The 20,563-nt window shown below is 46.9% G+C and overlaps 1 protein-coding gene across 1 annotated transcript; it reads left to right on the top strand.

Moving 5' to 3' along the window:
• Positions 1 to 3,914: 3,914 nt before the first annotated feature.
• Positions 3,915 to 18,525, top strand: TSPAN16 (tetraspanin 16). Its single transcript, XM_033173877.1, has 8 exons — positions 3,915 to 4,127; positions 9,444 to 9,567; positions 10,599 to 10,805; positions 12,829 to 12,903; positions 14,849 to 14,956; positions 16,327 to 16,464; positions 17,970 to 18,053; positions 18,255 to 18,525. Exons 2-8 carry the CDS (start codon positions 9,466 to 9,468, stop codon positions 18,309 to 18,311), a joined length of 771 nt encoding a protein of 256 aa, XP_033029768.1. The 5' UTR covers positions 3,915 to 4,127; positions 9,444 to 9,465; the 3' UTR covers positions 18,312 to 18,525.
• The last annotated feature ends 2,038 nt before the right edge of the window (positions 18,526 to 20,563 follow it).

The following is a 20,563-nucleotide window of genomic DNA, read 5'->3' on the forward strand; positions in this document are numbered from 1 at the left end:
CGGAGGTGGCTGCCTCAGGCGGCAGGGTTCGCAGGAGCAGGTGCGGACTCTGCTTATATGGCACCCTTCGGGAAGACAAGTTTTATATCCAAAATATTTTATATTTTGATTTTGTTTTGTGAATCACCCTGAGACTTGCAGGCGGTATATAGGGCGGTATATAAATGCTATATATATTGAATTACAGGCATGTCCAACAGGTAGATCACTGGATGTCTGTGGGAGATCACTGTTAGCCCAAAGAAGCTGAACAACTGTGGCTCCCCTAAAAAAAGCTCAACATTTTACCTCCTTGAAAAAGCTCAACAACTTTGACCTGAACCCCAAAAAAGGAGTTGATCACTGCATAGCTGTCAAGTTTCGGATTTGAAAATAAAGGATCAGCACCCTCACCTGTCCTGGGGACAGTCTATGGTTCTCAGGGACAGTCCACGCCGTGGTAATCCCCCCAGGCTACAAATTAATTTACACCAGGCTACACACCATCGTCTTTCCCCACATTCATATGTGGGATTTGACTGGAGTAACACATGACTGGAAAGGTTTGCAGTTCCACAAACATAGGTGTTCAGTGCCTCGAAATGAAAAGATGGGCAGGCCGGAGGCCTGGGCAGGCCGGAGGCCTGGGCAGGCCGGAGGCCTGGGCAGGCCGGAGGCCTGGGCAGGCCGGAGGCCTGGGCAGGCCGGAGGCCTGGGCAGGCCGGAGGCCTGGGCAGGCCGGAGGCCTGGGCAGGCCGGAGGCCTGGGCAGGCCGGAGGCCTGGGCAGGCCGGAGGCCTGGGCAGGCCGGAGGCCTGGGCAGGCCGGAGGCCTGGGCAGGCCGGAGGCCTGGGCAGGCCGGAGGCCTGGGCAGGCCGGAGGCCTGGGCAGGCCGGAGGCCTGGGCAGGCCGGAGGCCTGGGCAGGCCGGAGGCCTGGGCAGGCCGGAGGCCTGGGCAGGCCGGAGGCCTGGGCAGGCCGGAGGCCTGGGCAGGCCGGAGGCCTGGGCAGGCCGGAGGCCTGGGCAGGCCGGAGGCCTGGGCAGGCCGGAGGCCTGGGCAGGCCGGAGGCCTGGGCAGGCCGGGCCGTCCTGTTATATACCTGCTGGGATTGACAAGTCACCTGACCCTCACCCTCACCTGAATCTCATAGCTCTCACCTGAATCTCATAGCTCTCACCTGAATCTCATAGCTCTCCGGTAGCTGCCTTTGCTCAGTTATCAGTTATTGCCGCTTCACTAGACGAAAAACCCGCTAGACGAAAATATTCGCAGAACGAATTATTTTCGTCTAGCGGGGCACCACTGTATGGTTGTGATGTCTTCTCGATTTTATTGTTTTATCTTTGTGTAAACCGCTTTGAGGTGTTTTTTTTTACAATCAAGTCTCCTAGTGGAGACTTATCAAACAGACCCTGCCTTTGAGCACTCTTTCTCCCTTTTATCTAATTATCCAAATTAAAGCTTCAGTTCATAGCTTCAGAGCTGGGCCTTTTGATTGCTGGCATCTTTTAAATGTATTTTTTAAAAAGACACAACTCTGTTTCTATTTTCTTGTTAGGATTTGCCTCAAGTCAAACGTTTCCACTAGATGGAGACTTAACCATTAAAATGCTTTGAATTGTTCACATAGCAACAATCAGTCAAATGTAAAACTTGTAGACTATTCACAGACATAGATAAATAATTACATGGGATCCAAATCAAAGTGTGTTAATGTGTTCAAGTTTAAATGCAAGGTTTTAAACTAAAAACATTTGAATTATGAAAACTTAATTTTGACACGTATGCAAGCTTCATGACAGCTCTTTTAAGCTTGTACCTAAAGTAAAATTGCATGTTACTAATAATCTTAAATATGAGTTATAAAAATAAGAATATATGTTATTTAAAGAACTCCCTAGACTACAACAGAGGCTATTTTGAGTTCAGTTGTCATTTTTATTTTTATTTTAAAAAATGGTTGAAAGGGTGGGGAAATCCCCAGCACCAGTCATTCAGGTGTACTGAAACACCTGTGCATCTCCGATTCCCTTGCTAAATCCATGTTGTCAGGTGTTTTACTTTTTATACCAGAAGCTTGTGTGTAAATCATTTTCCATCTCTATTCATAACAAAGCTTGGTTCTCATGCTCTCCAATGTGGTTTCTTAAAATTTTCCTTACCTGGGATATTAGTTTGGTTATAGGGGATTCCATATGTATAAATGCCCAATTAGCATTTAGGATTCAAATTATAAGTTCCCCCACAACATCCTTTTAAAAAATGGGGTGTTGGAAGTTCCTATTGTTATAGGAATTCTAAGGTCTCTCATATATATATGTGTGTCTGTGTGTCTGTGTGTATAATGTTCATAAATTTACAAGGCAAACACATACATCTATATATATAAAAATGTTCCCATTGTGTGTACGCTGGAAACCTATGTTCTCCGTAACCTCTGCACCAAACAGCATCAAATTAGGGCAAAGCGTAACTTGACCATCAAGGAAGGATCTGGAATTACAAAAATTCAAAAAAACCACACCTGTCATGCCTAAAATATAGAATAAAGGCAAAAAAAGTGGCGTGCCTATTATACCTCACCATCAAAAGGAATGAAGACTCCAACAGCATCCAATAGAAAGGCGGATTGTCCGTCGCCATCATCAGACATGGCCAGAGCAACAATGCCTGTGCCCTCACCTAAAATGGCTGTCACAGCTTCGCATGCGCCGAGAAAAAAAAAAAACACGGACCAGGAGGCATGCCTGAGAGGTCGCACTTAGTAAGACCAGCTCTGAGGGGATTGTGTCGCTGGGGTGTGGTGATTTTGGGACTGGGTAATTTTGGGACTGGGGTGGGGGAGAATGCTCTTTAAGGTCCCCATTGCCCTCACCTAAAATGGCCGCCGCAGCTTCGCATGTAAAATGCATCTCTGGGTTATTTGTGGGGCATAGGAATTAGTTCATTCTTTCCCCCAAAATATTCTGCAGCGGACCGCCTCCTGTGATATATGTATGATGTTTTTGGGGGTGGTCTTGATCTAAAGGGTGGGCAATTTCAAAAGTCTTTGCTGACACACACGCAAAACCCTGTCTGCGGTGCCTACCCCTTCCCCAAAGAACGAGACATGAGACCAGAGTATGGGTTCAAATTGGCCACAACTTTATTGAACTTCAGAAGTGGGAAACTTGGCATAGGCCTTGGCAGGCAACCCTCTCAGCCCGTGTGGCTGAGGATATGCAGGTTGAAGAGGTACAGTGGGAGGGGACTGCAAAGCGCACACTTACACAGCTTGCCCTCCCACTAACCTCGGTCCGGGAGTTTGACCTACATGCCGCCGCTCTAGGGCCAGGGACTCCCGGTTTGCCCTTTAACGGGCCCTGCAACGTTATGTGGGTGTCAAGGTCATAGCTGTCAACCGTCCCTGCTGTTTCCCAATGCTGTAATAAGGGAATTTCCCGCAAAAAAAAGGAAAAGGTTGACAACTATGGTCAAGGTGCCTCTTGTATAGGGACTGACTCTATAGGGCCCTGGGCCCTTCACCACCCCAATAAAATGTTTAGGGAGGCATACACTACAATATTTTTTGCAAGTTGGCAACTTCCTCCCCACTAGCCAGAAGCTGCCCTCTTTTCCTGGCTTGGCTCCCCACAGCGGAGGAAGGTGGTGTGGGGAGAGAAGAGCAGAAGGGGGAGATGCCCCTCCCCATATTTTGTTCAAGTTGGCGCCTATGGCCTCTTGTGCTCATATATTTACAAAGCACCTTTCACATTGCCTATAGCTGTAATGTGAGCAATAACAGTCAGAATTTCCAAAGTCTGGTAAGATATTTGAGTGCAGCTCCACGGGGATAGCCAAGCCACTTGGGTGCAAACGCAAATATAGACCAGCAGTTCCTTGGGTTTTGGAAATAAAGGGTTAAGGAACTGTCTCATCTCCTGGGACTGCTGTGTAATCACCTTCCTCTTTCCAGGCTGGGAGTTAAGGAGCAAAGAGGAGAAGAGACAAAACTGTCGCAGAACCAGGTGCAGGGCAGGGAGAGAAAGTACAGCTCTAGGCAGCAGGATATGGGTGCCTGTTAAGTAGCTGGCCACACCCTGGAAACCAGAAGCGCAGGAGGTGCTGGGGGCACGGAGGCACACTTCATAGCTGAAAACCATCTAAAGGTAAGTTGAGTAGAACAGGTGCTTCACCTGGATACATTGAAATGAGTGCAAAGTGTTGAATTTCTATTGAAAGACACGCTGGGCCAGATCTAGAGTGGCGCGATACAAAGAAGGGCAGCGAGGCACCTCCATGTTTAAGAGCTGTATGATAAGACAAAAAATCAGTAGGAGTTGCCAATGAGTTTAGCCTGCAAGAATGAGCAAAGAAATAGCTGCTTAGACACTGTGATTCAAGGCACAGTACCCAGTCTACCCAATCCTACATCTAATCTGATCTCTGGTTGACATGTACTGTTGTCAAATGCAGTGCATCCTCTGCTTTCCTTTACCTAAGGACGGGGGTCCCATCAGAAGCCGGTTAATAAAGGCAAGGCTATCCGCCATCCAGATGGCAGCAGGGGAGGACTGTAAAACTGAACTGATGTGTGGTATGTCTGTTTCTTGACACCAGTAACTGGCCTCCGGAACAGTTTAAGGTGCTTGTGAGATTGCCAACCCTCGAGTAGAGTTGCCAGTTTCTTTCCCAGCCCCTGTAGATGTGCCTTTAATGGTAGCTTTATCTGCAGGTGTTAACAGGTGATAATGTTCATCACATTGCTTTGTAAAGTTTGACCTGTTGATTTCTGCAGCTCGAACAAGTAGAAGTGACAGGTGCAAATCAAGCAGCCCTACTTTGAAGTTCTCAGAGTCTTTTCCTTTCTCAGAGTCCTGGTCTAACTTGGGGAATCAATGCAGTAGTCGGGGTGCTTTAGTTTAGGTTAAGCCTGGCTGGGTCAGAGGAGAGATTGAATTAGCAGTTTCACAGAGATGCGCCCTCTCTTTCTTCAAATAGATGGGGATCAGGCTTGAGGACTTACTGTCCGGAATTATTCTTCAATCAGAGTTTGGTTAATGTTTGCTTGCTGCGTACTAAGACTTCAGTCAATGATTGTGTAGCCCAGTCAACCGTTGCAGCTTTAGACTTCTACCTACAAAGCTAAAGTTGGTGATTTGTCAGCATAAAAGTTCTAAACAGAACTCAGCAGGAACACTTCATAAGGAACTGAGGTTTATATGCACCTGTACCCCAAAACGAGCTTTGTCCCCCTCACATCATATACAGGTATCTTCATAACTGGCAGACTCTCCCCTTTGAGATCCACAACCATTCTCAGCAATGAAAATAATTGGTTTTGCACACCTGGGTGCACATGACATTTTACAAATAAGTAACTGGGAGTGTGCAAGCCAAACTAAGGTTTGGGCCACTCCATATCATACCCCTCCTACAGGAGAGAGTCCTCTACAGATGACAAAGAATTATGCTTGGCCCAGTGCTTTGTTTAGTTACAAGACACTATCAAGCACAGCATCTCATGTCTACTATAGCCTGAATATGCATACATGGGTAAGGAACTGGGGTGTGCACCCCACAATAAGCTTTGGGCCAGAATTCTCTGGCTATGGCAATATGCAGTGGGCCAAAGCTTTTGTAGGGGTACAGTTCCTTTTTAAGTTTTCCGATGGAGCTGTGCTCCAAGCTCTTACACAGATAACAAACTAGGAACTAGGAACTATAATTTTGTCCCATAAATTCTACTAGGTTCATAGGAGCCAACTTCTAGGAGCCAAGGGGTCTTCAGCCCCCCCAAAAAAACTATTTGAGGGTGCCTCCCAAGTTGATGGGCATTGCCATTCACTAGCCAACATTGAAAAGCACCCAGTGGTTCAGCAGGGAGGGCTATGAATGAGGGCATGGCTGTGATGGGCCAGTGAAGGACTCTTCAAAGCCACTGGGCCCTCAACTAGTGCCCAGTCTGGTCCTGACCGGATTGCATGCCTCATCACTATAACCCCAATATTGCAAGGAGCAGATATGCAATTCTTTCAGTAGTGCTTTTGAGGGTTGACATTTGTGTGCGTTTAGTGAGGTGTTTTAAGAATCCATCAAGGGAATGCAAGCTGGGGGGGGGGGTGTTAAGTCAGGGGAAGGGAAGGGTGGGTCAAAGTCTGTGGGAATAGTTCATTTGCAGGCCAAGGAGCCAAAGTTGGAGAACAGTAGTTCTGGCATCTAGCAGTGGTAGCCCCCCAAATCTCCTAGGCTAGGGGTGAGGAAGCTCTGGCCCAAATGTAGCCCCCTAAGCCTGGCTGTCTTGCCCATCATGCTCCTGTACCAGCTGGACCCACTCTTCCCAGGCCACACCCCACTGACCCTGATTCACACCTTCCTGTTGTGTTGTGGCTTAATTTTTTTTTTTTTTAGATGTTTGTGATGCTTCTAAATGCTCTTAAAACCTTTTGAAATATGTTTGAATTTTGTCTTTCATTGCATTGTTTTTACCACTTTGCTGTTTGCTGCCCTGGGCTCCTTTGGGAGCATGGGCGGGTTAGAAATGTAATTAATAAAATGCTATAAAATAACACATAGTCCACTCCGAGAGACCCTGCAGAGAACCCTGGGAAAGGACGCTTCCTTTGTCAGGCCTCTAGGCTTCTGCTTCCTGGTCTGCAGGATGCGTCAAGTGTGCTCAGCAGCAAAGGCTCCTGGTGGAGATTTCCTCTGAGAAACCAAAGCCAGGCACTTCCCAGAAAAGAACAGTTGCTGTCCTGCTGCTAAGCAACAGCTTCAGCTTGTCTTCAGCAACAAGGAAAACAAGGGCCCAAGCTGAGCAACAAAAGGACGCTGGCAAAATGGCCCAGCAAAGCAGCAGATGCAGTTGTCGCCAGCAGTCTGATGGCAAGCTGTCCTCACCCCCTTGGAGACTTCAATCCAGAACCAACACGCTCCATGTCTGGATTTAGCTACAGCCACTAGAGCTTTGACGGAGGGGGTCTTACAACCATTCAGAAATCTTCCAAGGAAGATATGGGGACGCTTGACACATGTGAGGGCTAGAACTTAGCTGTTTGTCTTGCTTTCAGATTTGCTGTGCAATGAACATGTAGGAGGCCAATACGTGATAACTCACCTGATGTGTGCAAACAGCTACACAGACACTTGGTATAATGTCCCTGGCTCTGAAATGGTTTGTTGTTGTTGTTTAGTCGTTTAGTTGTTTCCGACTCTTCGTGACCCCATGGACCAGAGCACGCCAGGCATTCCTGTCTTCCACTGCCTCCCGCAGTTTGGTCAAACTCATGTTGGTAGCTTCGAGAACACTGCCCAACTATCTCATCCTCTGTCATCCCCTTCTCCTTTTGCCCTCCATCTTTCCCAACATCAAGGTCTTTTGCAGGGAGTCTTCTCTTCTCATGAGGTGGCCAAAGTATTGGAGCCTCAGCTTCAGGATCTGTCCTTCCAGTGAACACTCAGGGCTGGTTTCCTTAAGAATGGATAGGTTTGATCTTCTTGCAGTCCACGGGACTCTCAAGAGTCTCCTCCAGCACCTGTCTGATTGGTAACTGGGCACATCTGTCTTCTGTAATTTCTGCTACCAACTTTGTAGACTAAAACATAACCCATCAAGATTGGGTCAGCCCCACATGCTATGTTTCTTAGTTGTAGTCACAACATTGTGATACTGGAGACTCAGCAGTGTGTGTGTGTCCCCAAACAGCATTGCTTGCTGGTGTGGAAGGTTTGTTCCCATGTTCATTCCCATCAAGGGCCCTTCCTGCCACATGTGGCTTTGCTCAATGGATGATGTGGTTGCAACTCCTTTTGCTGAATGATTCAGACATATTTCCTCTATTTCTAACTGCTAGCAACATTAAATTTTCCCACCACTAATACTTTTATTTATCCTGCATCCGTCATACCCCTCAGGGGTGCCAACTTGAATAAAATATGGGGGGGGGGGCTAGGCAAGCCCTGCACCACATAATCAATTACATGATGTGATGTGCACACACCATTTGAATGGCAATGCCGATCAATGGGGGGGGAGCCCCTCAAATATTTTATGGGGGTCCCAAAGACCCCCTCAGCCCCTAGGAGTCAGCTCACACTGAGAGCCAGTGTGGTGTAGTGGTTAAGAGCGGTAGACTCGTAATCTGGGGAACCGGGTTCGCGTCTCCACTCCTCCACATGCAGCTGCTGGGTGACCTTGGGCTAGTCACACTTCTTTGAAGTCTCTCAGCCACACTCACCTCACAGAGTGTTTGTTGTGGGGGAGGAAGGGAAAGGAGAATGTTAGCCGCTTTGAGACTCCTTCGGGTAGTGAAAAGTGGGATATCAAATCCAAACTCTTCTTCTTCTTTTTCTTCATATGCTTCCCCTTGAACTTGAGTGTCAAGTTCAGAATTAATTATAATTGCCAAATTAGATTCAGAGAATTGCTTTGGAATACTGATTAGCATTACAAATGCCAAGCTGTGGATCCCTCAAAATAAGCTGCAGATTCACAACTAATGGGTGCTCAGCTAAGTAGCTGCCTCTGAAAACTCTTCATGAGCAGAACACCACAAGGCTGATGCTTCACCCTACTGTTGTTGTTTTATTATTATTATTATTAACAACCACATGGCAAAATAAAAGAAACATTAAATGTTGGGTCCTCTCTTGGCCATCCTGCCAACGGCAAATATCAGGTGAGGTCTACGCAGCAGATTAGAATTCTGTTGTGATTTCACTATGAAGCAATTGCAGTGACAATCTCAGGACTGTGGTCAATGGCTAAGTGTTGGTTTTGCTTATTCTCTTAGCTCCATCCCTTTCAGCATCCTGAAAGAATTGCCTTAGAAGGAACCTGCAATTAACCCAGCAAGCACATGTTTGGGCAGCTAGCCTAGTGGTAGGCAGCTAGCAGCTTAGGGGCTCGACCTTTCCCCTTGATGGGATCTGTGTCTGCCATTCTCAGCCGATCCCTCCCCACTGCACTCCTGGAGAAGAAAGGGTCAAAGTGAGCAGATAGGAAGGAAAAGAAATGCTCAAGGGGAAGAAGCACCCACTCTCACTAGTAGGTGCTGTTGTTTCTCACCTCACTCCAAATTTCATGCAGTAGAAGGGTGAAGATGGGGAATGGTTGCTTGATTTGCTAGCAAGCAATGGAAGATGTTGGGTTGGGGTCAGGGGTGCTAACCTGAATAAAATAGGGGGGCAGGTAGGCCCCACCCTGCACAATCGATCACATGTCGTGGCTCACACACATCATTTGAAAGGCAATGCTAATCAACTTTGGGGGGCCCCAGCTCAGTCAAATATTTTATGGGGGGGCAAAGGGACCTCAGCCTGTAGGAGTTGGCTCCTATAGTGGGGGTGGGATGAGTAGTTAGCCCCCCCACACACCTATTTCCGTCCAAAACAAGCTGCCAGTAGAGGTAGCTGCTGCTGACCTAGTCAAAGCCAGCGTTACTTACCTGTGCAAATGTCAGCTCTTCTGTGGTCTCTTCACCTAGATGACAAACCTAGGACTGGTCAATGGCTAAGCAATGGCTTCATCTCTGCTGCTACAGGTGCAGAAAGATGGTTTGCTTCTCCCTTCTGAAGGTGATGATGTTTGCGTTCAACGGCATTATATTTGTGAGTATGCAAGGTGGACGGTAGCCCAGGATGGCACAGCAGGGTGGGCCAAGCAGTGGAACAAATTCATAAACTTGCACCTGTTCAAAAAGCCCCCCCCCCCGATGCCGATAAGTGTAACATTATGATGGAGAAGATCAAAGCTGAGTTGAACCTGAGCCAGTCGTTATCCCACTCCTCTGATTATCATTGTGGATGAGATGGGAGAGTTCACAAAGAAGCCTATACCAACTCCATGCCTTCATCCCCATTTCTACAGCCCTCCATGTGTAGGGGGCTGAATGTCTGCATTAACTGTGCTTCACTGAATTAGGATTCCTGCACAATGTGGTACCTTAATCTCCCATGTTTCTTCTGCTTTTGGGCTCCCCAATCACACACACACTCCAAATGTGGGAGGCTGTGGGGGTGGGGTGTGCTTTCCTTCTCAAATGATGATTATTGTGTGTTTTTGTATATGGAGAGGAAAATGGGTGAGTAAGGCCTATTGTGAAAAGACCCAAAGTAGGAAAGCTATCTGCATACATTCCATGGCTTTTTTAGGGCACAGCTAAATGTTGCAAAGAGAAAAACACACGATTCCATTCAACTGCGTATGTCTTTTATAACGGGGCATTCACTGGGGAGAAATAGGGATAGGAGGGGGTGCATTTCCAGGCTTATTGTATTGTCTTCTGCACCCCCTCAACTGGACACAAATGCCAGGAGAAAAAGGCAAACTGTGTGGGAAACATGGGTGGGAAAATTCCCCTGGGAGAATTGGCAAGTGGAAAAATGGTTAAGCTCCCTCTCCTACCTGCAGATCTTTCCCTGCAGATGCCCCAAGCCCTGTATTTACTGGCATACATGTGATTAGGAACATGTATTAACATGTTAACATCCTCAAAAGTGGATGTTAAAGAGTTAAGGAAGCTGGGAACCTCTTTATATGTATAAAAAGCTAGCGGAATGACAGAGTTCACTGCAGAATTACAGCTTCCTAGATGAGCAATGGCATCTTCTTACCTCCGTTCTCTCCCTTACCTGTGCAGCTGGGAGGCCTGGCTTTGCTGGGCATCGGCATCTGGGTGAAGGTAGATGGCGGTTCCTTTGCGAAGGTCCTGGGAGCCGCAGCTCCACAGTTAATGCAGCTGATCAACGTGGGCTACCTGTTAATTGCTGTTGGCACCTTCCTACTTCTCATGGGCTTCATGGGATGCTGGGGGGCCGTGAAGGAAAGCAAATGCCTGTTGCTTGTGGTAAGTGCCCTGATTAAAATTGGGAAGAAGAAGAAGAGTTTGGATTTGATACCCCGCTTTTCACTACCCGAAGGAGTCTCAAAGCGGCTAACATTCTCCTCCTCCCCCCCCACAACGAACACTCTGTGAGGTGAGTGGGGCCGAGAGACTTCAAAGAAGTGTGACTAGCCCAAGGTCACCCAGCAGCTGCTTGTGGAGGAGTGGAGACACGAACCCAGTTCCCCAGATTACGAGTCTACCGCTCTTAACCACTACACCACATTGGCTCTCTCCCTGGGCCAGGCTCGGGTGCCATGGAACTTCTGCTCGGTTGCGGGATTACACAAGGGCCTTTGCACGTTCTGACTGAAATTTGTGCATCTGGGTCGTGTCTCTGAATGTTCGCAGCAGCTATTAGCTCCAATATACTATCTTGCCTAGGGGCTTCTAAGGGGGTGATGTGTTTGAGCAAGGTCCCTGACAGTGCTTTTTTTCTAGGAAAAAACGGTGCCGGTATGCACCACGCAAGGAAGGGCTCTCGGCACTGGTGGATGAACGTGGGGGCGGGGGGAGCGGTTCTCCCCATGTTCCGTTCTGGGGGGTGCCATCACGGCCGCTCCCCTGGGACTCGCGCCAGCCACACCCCCGCCTGTTCGCTGCTCTGGGTGCCTGAGCATGTCGCTCAGCCACTGGCTCTCAGACCCTGCCAGAGCATTGCACCTCCCTCCTTAAGCTGGGCAGAAGCTTCCCAGGCTTTGGGAAAGAGGCAAGAGATGTCTGACAGGAGATCTTGCAGCCCTCCTGCCTCCTTTCCAAAGCTGGGCGGGCTTTGGGAAAGAGGTATGAGGCTCTGATTTGGGGTGGGCTTGCTGGTACTGGTACTTTTCTCTACCAGAAAAAAAGCACTGGTCCCTGTACTTCCTGAACTTTGCAGGAGTCTTCCCAGACTTCCCTGCACACATTCCTCTCAGGTCAGTAACATGTAGAGCATTTAGCATGGATGGCTTTGAGCTTGCAGTATCACCACTCAGTGCTTTTAAATCAAGAATGTATATGATGCACAGCAAGAGATGAAATCCATCAACGAGCACAGGCAGTTGTTGAACAGGAGAATAAAAGGTAGCAAAACATTGATGGTGCTATGCTCAGCTCTCCTGGAGTGTTTTCACGTGGAAGTATTTTTTGTGTGGAATCAGTGCTGCTCATGAATGCACATGTTTTTCACGGAGTCCACATGATGTAGTCATCATGAAAATGTCAGCCTATACATTTTTACTTTTAATCCCCATTTCCCTTCCGTGGGACATGTAAACATCTGACGTGTAAAAATCTGATGTGTAAAAATAACCCAATATACATCCAGTCACTGCCAATTTGAAAGCTTGTCGGTGCATCTTGGGGAGCAGGAGGAGACTCCATATTACACAAGTCAAATAAAACCTCAGAATTAAAAAGTAAAAGTAAAAAGAAATGGATGTTGCCCTCCCACAAAAATCTAATTTTTGCCCAGTGAGAAACATGATAACCAAAGCTGGTAATTTTTGCCGTTTGTACACTTCCAGGGATATTTTTTTTAAGGTGTACACTTACAGATACAGAAATACCTGCATGCGTGCATGCCCAGAACAGAGAAGTTCTACTGGAGGTTGGGGAAGGAATGATTGAGGGAAGGGCCTAAAAAACACAGCCCAGGTACATTCTGTTAAGCTTCACTTGTTGGTAGGGATGGCAAAGCAGAAAAGCAATTTTAAACAAACCCAGGAATGTGCAAAGGTGGAAGGAACTTGTCACAGAAAAATCAGGTGAAGAGAATGGGCAGTTTTTCCATGTAGAGTCCCCCAAGATCTGGGTCGTATTCAACTAAGTTTTATTCACAGTTTTTATTCAACTTTGTTATATTCATTAATTTCAATGAGTCTGAGTAAATCTTCATTGAATAGCACCCTCCTGTTTGCCACCTCAGGTGATCTCTCCCCTGGCGTTTATGAGCTCTCTCTTTTTTTTGCTGATTGTGGATTCCTCCTCCCTTTTCCTCTGCTTCCAGTTCTTTGTGGTCATACTGATTCTCTTCATAGCAGAAGTGGCCGGTGCTATCGTGGTGCTGCTTTTCTCTTCTGTGGTAAGTCAGTGCTAGCACCTGGAGTTTGTGGCTTCGGCAAACCGAATTTTGCAGCAAGAGGATCCCTGACTAGAAATAGAATTTGTGTCGCTTACCAACAGGAGGCAACACAACACCACCTCTTAATTATGTGGCAATGTCCCTCCCTCCCCAAAGGAAATAATGAAATAATGACACTTGAGACGTGATATAGGATTAATGGGCATAAAGGCCACAACTTTATTGGTTACAGATGTTGAGTGGTATTGGCTTAGGCATTGGACCCTAACCACTATATCCCCCCCAACCTGTGTGTTGGAAGTCCGGGAAGGATTAACCACCAGGGGGAGCCCCAGTGATGTGTATCCAGTAGAACTCCCCCTGTGATCACCGTTAGGGGCGTGCCTTAGGCCCTAACCTCCCTAGGCTTTGGACAGGGCCATGCCCCCGGAAACCTTTAACGGAATACCCTTCAAATGAGGGGCAGGTGATGGCGCTACCTCCCCTTCTCACCTCTATTGATGTTTTCCAATGCCTAACCGCCAAACCAAGAGTTGTGACGAATTGCTACGAGGTAGGCGAAAAACAAACCCCTTGGCTAGCCCAAGTGGGGAAAAGTCCTACCAGGCCCCTCAGCCAACCGAGGCGACCAACCAAAGTCCATAGCAAGGTCAAGAGCTAACCTAAAGGGCGGGTGGGCGGGAGAACCGATGCAGCTGGGGGCCAGGTCGAAAAGAGGGAAGGATTCCCGCCGCCTCCTGCTTAAAGGGAAGCAGGACACGCCCCCTAGCCGACCTGATTGGTCGGCCTTCGGGACATGCGGCAGGAATGCAGCCAATCGCGTGATCAGGTCGTGACGCCCACTACACCACCTCCTGCGCATGCGCGGAAGTGGTTTTCTCACATTGTTTCTGGATTAAGGTGTCCCACTAGCTTCTGAAAAATGCCAGGGGGAGTAGGCAGCACCAGATTTAGGGCGATGGGGGCAGTTCCCCCCGCACAGGGCATACAAGAGTATGCAAAACTATGATATAGTGCACAAGAACATGCACAGTATGAAAGGTGAGGGGGGGAGGGTGCCAAATTTTATCCCTGCTCAGCACACCATATTACAAAAGTCTGCCCTTGGAAAGGGGGAGGGTTAGCACCCCCTTAGCCCAAGCAACAAAGAGTGGCACTAAGTAGCCTGCAGAAGCAAAATTAGAAGGGCTAGTTTGTTTTCCTGTGGATTGAAGTTCCATAAGGTGGGCACCAAAACAAAAACAGCTTTGCTCCATGCTCAAATGATGCTACAGCAAATGATGAAATGCAGAGCAAGGTCTCTCACTTGTTGCCAACATTAATTAGTCCTTCCTGAACAAGAAAGGTCTTGTCAACCTTTTCCCATGTCTCCTCTTTTTTGGGAGGGCTGTCAGTTCCTCAGCTCTGTGCACGATCCACTCATCTTTTCCTGTGGTTCCTGACTCCCTGCTGTCTCCCCAGTCCTATAGCCTCTCTTCATCTAGGCCTCCTCCCCACTTAGCTTCCTAGCTGTCAGCCTCCAAGCGTGCCCTATATTCGTGTCCCCCCCCCATAGCTGTCAACTTTTCCCTTTTCTTGCGAGGAATCCTATTCGCAATAAGGGAATTTCCCTTAAAAAAGGGGTAAGTTGACAGCTATGCCCCCCACCCCGCTACAGCACTCTTCTTGGCCCAGCCCTGGGTACTATTTTCTTCAGCCAAATTGATCTTTCTATTCCTAAACCTGTGTCTCCCCCCCCCCAACATTCTGTTTCATTACTGTATTTCCGCTGCGTTCAGCATGTTTGTGAACATTCCGTGACTTCCACAGCTCATCCACTGTCAGAGTAGGACAGGCAACAGTTTTAACCTATTGTATAAAACATGAGTGTAAGGAAGTCCTGGTTTTATGTTTTTTAAAAAAATGGAAGTTATGATTTTCTTACTCACCTGTCTCCCGGTTGCAGGCAGATATATTTGTTGAGCACTTGAAAATTTGGGCCCTGAAGACTTTAAAAGAGGACTACGGCAAGCAAGAGGACATCACAGGCATTTGGGCAACAACAATGAAAGAGGTGAGTGAAGTTTGTTGTTGTGGGCATCCATCCGTCTCAGGATAAATCCTAATTTCTGGTGTTGTAAGACAGAGGTTTTGAAAGAGCCTCCAAATACTTTTTTGAAATGTGCCTTGAGCTTTGCGGACGCCGTAAAACTTAGTCAAGTGATTTATTGCTTGACTGGTCATAAACGCATCACAGTAGCACTATTTACAATCATTATAGCAACAGCTGTAACGGCATACTTAAGTTTCAGTCCCTCTTTCTCTTTTGAACAGCAAAACACAGGCAGACACCGTCTATAGGTAGTCATGACGCAGCAGTTTGCAGACAGCATCTGTTGGCCAGTCGCCTGCAAAAATCGAAAACGAAAGTTCTCCTTTTACTGGCACTTCCAGCTGAAGCTGCGCATGCCTGGAGTAACACTCCCACTTACATAGACTGTTCTGGTTTTTGTGGCAGTTCAACTATCATCCAAACAGTTGGTTTAACCAGTTTCCTGATTGAAGGAAGGTGAACGGGGTGCTTTTTTTTTTTTTTAAACAAAGAGCTTCTTTCTTGGTGCTTCCTGTACTGCAACACTAAGGCTATGTTCACAACACTTCAATTTACAGTGCACTCACTTGTGTTTCCAGTGCTGGGTTTTTAAGCCATGTCCACGAGACGTTGCCCAAAATGTTTCTGTATCTTGTACTTTGATTAAGATACTGCTGCTTGATGTGTTGTTTCTCAAGCCAGCTTCACAATGATTGGAGTCCTTAAGTCATTCCTAATTCAAATAGCGAAGGTGTGCACACCTTTGCAATGGATAAAGGCATTCCTGCCCTGACAGCATCGCCTGGTGTAAACACAGACAGAAGCTGTGCTTTTGTGAAGAGCTGGGGGGTGGTAGAGCTGTGAAACATGGTGTGGGGGACAATTTCATTGCACCTTAAGGCAGTAATGTGAGTACCCCTTAAGCCAGGCATCCCCAAACTCGGCCCTCTCAATGTTTTGGGACTACAACTCCCATCATCCCTAGCTAACAGGACCAGTGGTCAGGGATGATGGGAATTGTAGTCCCAAAACATCTGGAGGGCCACGTTTGGGGGTGCCTGCCTTATGCCAACAGAGCAGGAAGCTGCTCTGCACAACTGCTCTCCTTAGATCAGGGGTGGGGAGATCATTTGCCCTCCTGATTCTGTACAACTCCAGCTCCCATCATCCCTGACCTTTGGCCATGCTGACAGGGGCTAATGGGCGTTGTAGTCCACATCTGGGTGGGCACCCCATTGGGTGTCCCTGCCCAAGGCATTTCTTCTTTGTTCAACAGCTGCTTCCCAATCTCGAATGTGCATGCAATATAAAATGGCCACTATAAAACAATATGCTAATTTCTCCGTTTGTAGCTGAAATGCTGTGGATTCAACAACTATGCTGATTTCAACAATTCCTACTTCTATCAAACACATGCTGAGAAATACCCCTCCTTTTGCTGCTCAGACAACAAAGAGTGCCAGGAATCTGAAGTAGACCACGACAAACAGGTAACTTGGCTTCCCAAAGATCACAGACTCCACGCATTTGTGTTAATGTGTGCCATGGGCCACCTAAATAAAAAGGAGCTTAAAGCAAACTCAGCCCCATAAATCTTTGTGGCAGGGAAAAACAAGTGGCAAGCGAGGACCTTCTAGGTCAACTATGACTAACCTGGAAAGTAAGAAATGATAGTAGGAGTTCTCTTCTGTCAATAGAGAAGATCAGAGGCCAAAGTAGTTTTTGATCTGGCTGAAGTTGGAATCATCCATGTGTTACAATGGGGGAGAAGAGTGTGGAAACTGCTTACATGTTTCTGAAAGGTGCTGATATTGCTGTTAACCAATGAACAGGTTTGCAGTATTTGTAGCAATGAGTTCCAGACGTTATTATGATCTGGCATTATTCAGAATGGATAGTCTTTGCAAAAATACAACATCCCCCACCAACCATGGGTGCTGTTACAGTCACACTGAAGAGATATAAGAGATATTTATTCCCCAGGTGAACAAGGGAGGCAAACTCAGGGAAGCACAAGAAACATACTGGCTTCTATGGTGTCTGGGCCAATATGCCAACATATATTGACCAATTTAAAAAAACATACAAACTTCATATAATCCTCCAATTTAACTCTCAAAGCAATATCTTATGTTCCAGAGCTCCCAAACGTGGTGCCTTTAAAGACATGCGATAATTCTTTTTTTATAAAAATGAATTTCTTATAGTTAGAAAAATAGTTAACAATATAATTTATATCTTTTTTCCAAATTGTTTTTACTTAATTTCAGAATATTAACAAAGACAAAAAGGGAAAGCAAGTTTCTTAGGCGTACCGAAACTAAAGTAAATCAAAGTCATTAGAATCTATCAGCTCTTCCAAAAAAACAACCCCAACTCTTTTCTACCAGACAAATAATAATACACTTTACCATTAAAGTTGCAGCCTTTTAGAAGGCTCTGTCTTTTCCTGTTATGCCCTATTCTTATTATTAAGAAAAATCCATGAAGTTACATCTGCTGGCAACATGATCCAAGAACTGGTGTGTCTATAAAAGGTACCCCTGACCATTAGGTCAAGTCGCGGAGGACTCTGAGGTTGTGGCGCTCATCTCACTCTATAGGCCGAGGGAGCCGGCGTTTGTCCGCAGACAGCTGCCGAGTCATGTGGCCAGCATGACTAAGCCGCTTCTGGTGAACCAGAGCAGCGCACGGAAACACCATTTACCTTCCCGCCGGAGTGGTACCTATTTATCTACTTGCACTTTTTGGGGTGCTTTCGAACTGCTAGGTTGGCAGGAGCAGGGACTGAGCAACAGGAGCTCACCCTGTTGCGGAGATTCGAACCGCCAACCTTCTGATCAGCAAGCCCTAGGCTCTGTGGTTTAGACACCTACAGGGTGTCTATAGCATTACTAAAAGTCAAGATATGTAAACTGAATATGGAAGTATTGGTGGTAGCGAGCATATTCCTGAAACAGTCTCTTTTGCATAATGTCTTTATGTCTCCTTCCAGGGCTGCCTGAATGAATTCCAGGTGTTCCTGAGCCGCAATGGGAAAATTGTTGGAGGGGTGGCTCTAGCTATTGGGGTCCTTGAGGTAAGCTCACACATATATGGCTTGATCACCCCAGGTTCTTCCTGAATGTCAGTATTTTGCATACCAGAACATTCGGTTTGTGCAGTTTAAAGTGGATTAGCGTCGTGATGAGATAGTAAAAATGGCCAACAGCATTGTTCCATGTTTCCCAGGAGGGTCCTGTGTGTAAAATGCTGCCTCACCTGTCCTTTTGCCCCCTAGCTGGCTGCCCTGGCTGTCTCTTTGATCCTGTACTGTCAGATTGGTACATACACCTGAAGCAAAATTGGCTGCCTACAGCACAGCTCTGGCTCCAGCTCTCGGCTCCTGCACCAGCCGTGAAAGTGACATCGCAAGCATCCTTATTTGAAGAGCAAATGCGGCAATCACTTTTACTGGATCAAAAAGAGCGACGTGATCCTCATCCTCATTCATAATTACTACCTACTAATCCATCACTAATCATTAAACCCTAGTTTAACAGTACTTGCTTTAAAAAAAAACCCTGAAAAAATATGTTTTGTGCTTTGTTTGCCTTGCGTAGTGGGAAATCCAGGGTAGCCTTTACATCAGGGGTTGGGAACATCCAGCCTGTGGGCTAAATATGGCCAGTGTGGTGTAGTGGTTAAGAGCGGTAGACTCATAATCTGGTGAACCGGGTTCGCGTCTCCGCTCCTCCACATGCAGCTGCTGAGTGACCTTGGGCTAATCACACTTCTTTGAAGTCTCTCAGCCCCACTCACCTCACAGAGTGTTTGTTGTGGGGGAGGAAGGGAAAGGAGAATGTTAGCCGCTTTGAGACTCCTTCGGGTAGTGAAAAGCAGGATATCAAATCCAAACTCTCCTTCCAGGCCTCTCCATCTCACCCCGGGACTCTCTCAGGCTAGCCCTATTCTGCACCATCCCTGAATTCTTTTGCCTGGCTGGAACCTACCTGTCCCTCAACATAACAACGCCTCTCATTTGTGAGGCTATAATTTGGCCAGACGTCTCATTTTCAAGGTCCTTTGGCTCTGGTGTAATAGAGAATGAAAACTTTATTTTACTTTGTAAAATGAATATCTCGCTTGATTGTGGAAAACCTTAAACCTGCATTCTTGCTTTCTGAGTTGCGATGTAGGCTGAATTGTGTTTTGATCTGTACAGGCCTGCTATCATGTATGCAGGGCTATCAGGGGTGCAGTTTTAGTGCAGGGGAGATCTAAACTATATGCAGTAACGGGACCTTAAATCAGGGGTGGACCAACTTTGATGGCCCTGAGGACCACATGAGGATGAGCCAGTGAGCTGGGAGCCACATATGCACACAAACACACACACACATATAATTCCCCCCAGCACCTGTTTTATGAACACACAAACACACACACACACACACACACACACACACACACACACTAGCTTTAGCTAAGTGGGGAGAAGACATATGAAGAAATTGCTGATATTTCTTCTCACGCTTTCTCTGCAGCCCAGTTGTTTGGCGCTGGGCAGAGCTGAGGAGTACACCACTTGACAATGCTCCTCTTCTTTGGCGATCACTCGTAGCCGAGTAAGATTGTCTTCCATAAACACAGTTTTAACAGTGATTCCATAAGTGACTGTGGAGGCCAATTCTGGATCCACACATCCTTCCACAGTGAGGACATAGGTTTCCGGGTGGGAGTTGATCACAGTGAGGGTTTGCAAAGCGTGCCTTCCTCTTAGCACGTTTCTCCCTTTCGTCCTGAGTTCGAGCGTCTTCAGAGCCCATGGCACCTTTGGTAAAGGCTGTTTTCCAATTGGAGCGCTCGCTGCCCAATCATCTGGGCAGTGGGGAGGGGCAAGATGGGATCTCAGCAAATCACTTGTTTGCCTTCTTCCCAGTCCCCAACTGATCTGTGCACACAATTGCACTCCTCTCAGATGTGCGGCAGTCTGAGGGGAGCAGGATGGTGATGGGGAAGACGGAAGGTACAAAGGGACAATCATTGCCATGTGCCCAGGGATGCTGTCAGGAGTCCCAGTTTCCGACTTGGTAACACAGCAAGCGTGGTTAATTAAAAAGGATGATTTATTGCAAAATCAAACAGAGTTCTCCGGACGGCTCTAACATGCCAGCATTCTCATTAATCATGATGACCCTTCTGAAAACAGCTTCCGGCAAGACCAGAAGCAACTGAACCTTCGCTTTGTATATCTTTTCCTATCTTGGAGCCCTCCCATTCGTCGAGACCTCGGAGAGGTCTATAATTCTATATTTGAACAATTGGTATTAGCAATTGTATTATAATTTGGTATTGTTATAATGTTTGAAAGTCATACTACTTCTGATTTTGCAGTGCAGTTCTCCGAGCAAAAGAAACCAACCACACAGAAAAAAAAATTGTATATTGTGGGGAAGTGTGAATTAAAAATATACATATGTGAAAACAGCACTAAGAGCACATTATTTTAGCGAAAATGTGCATGGAAGTGCACAGGAATACTAGCACACTTCCCCCCCCCTCACACAACTTAATAGAGAAATTAGGCAAACTAGAAATTTGGAAAAA

The sequence above is a fragment of the Lacerta agilis genome, chromosome 16 (assembly GCF_009819535.1).
Source record: "Lacerta agilis isolate rLacAgi1 chromosome 16, rLacAgi1.pri, whole genome shotgun sequence".
NCBI lineage: Eukaryota > Metazoa > Chordata > Lepidosauria > Squamata > Lacertidae > Lacerta > Lacerta agilis.

Excerpts from the sequence above, each read along its gene's own strand:
- TSPAN16 (XM_033173877.1), top strand. The coding sequence starts at position 9,466 with ATGGCTAAGCAATGGCTTCATCTCTGCTGCTACAGGTGCAGAAAGATG. Across the intron at positions 14,957-16,326 it reads GGGCAACAACAATGAAAGAG|CTGAAATGCTGTGGATTCAA; the intron begins GTGAGTGAAGTT and ends CTCCGTTTGTAG. Across the intron at positions 18,054-18,254 it reads TAGCTATTGGGGTCCTTGAG|CTGGCTGCCCTGGCTGTCTC; the intron begins GTAAGCTCACAC and ends TTTGCCCCCTAG.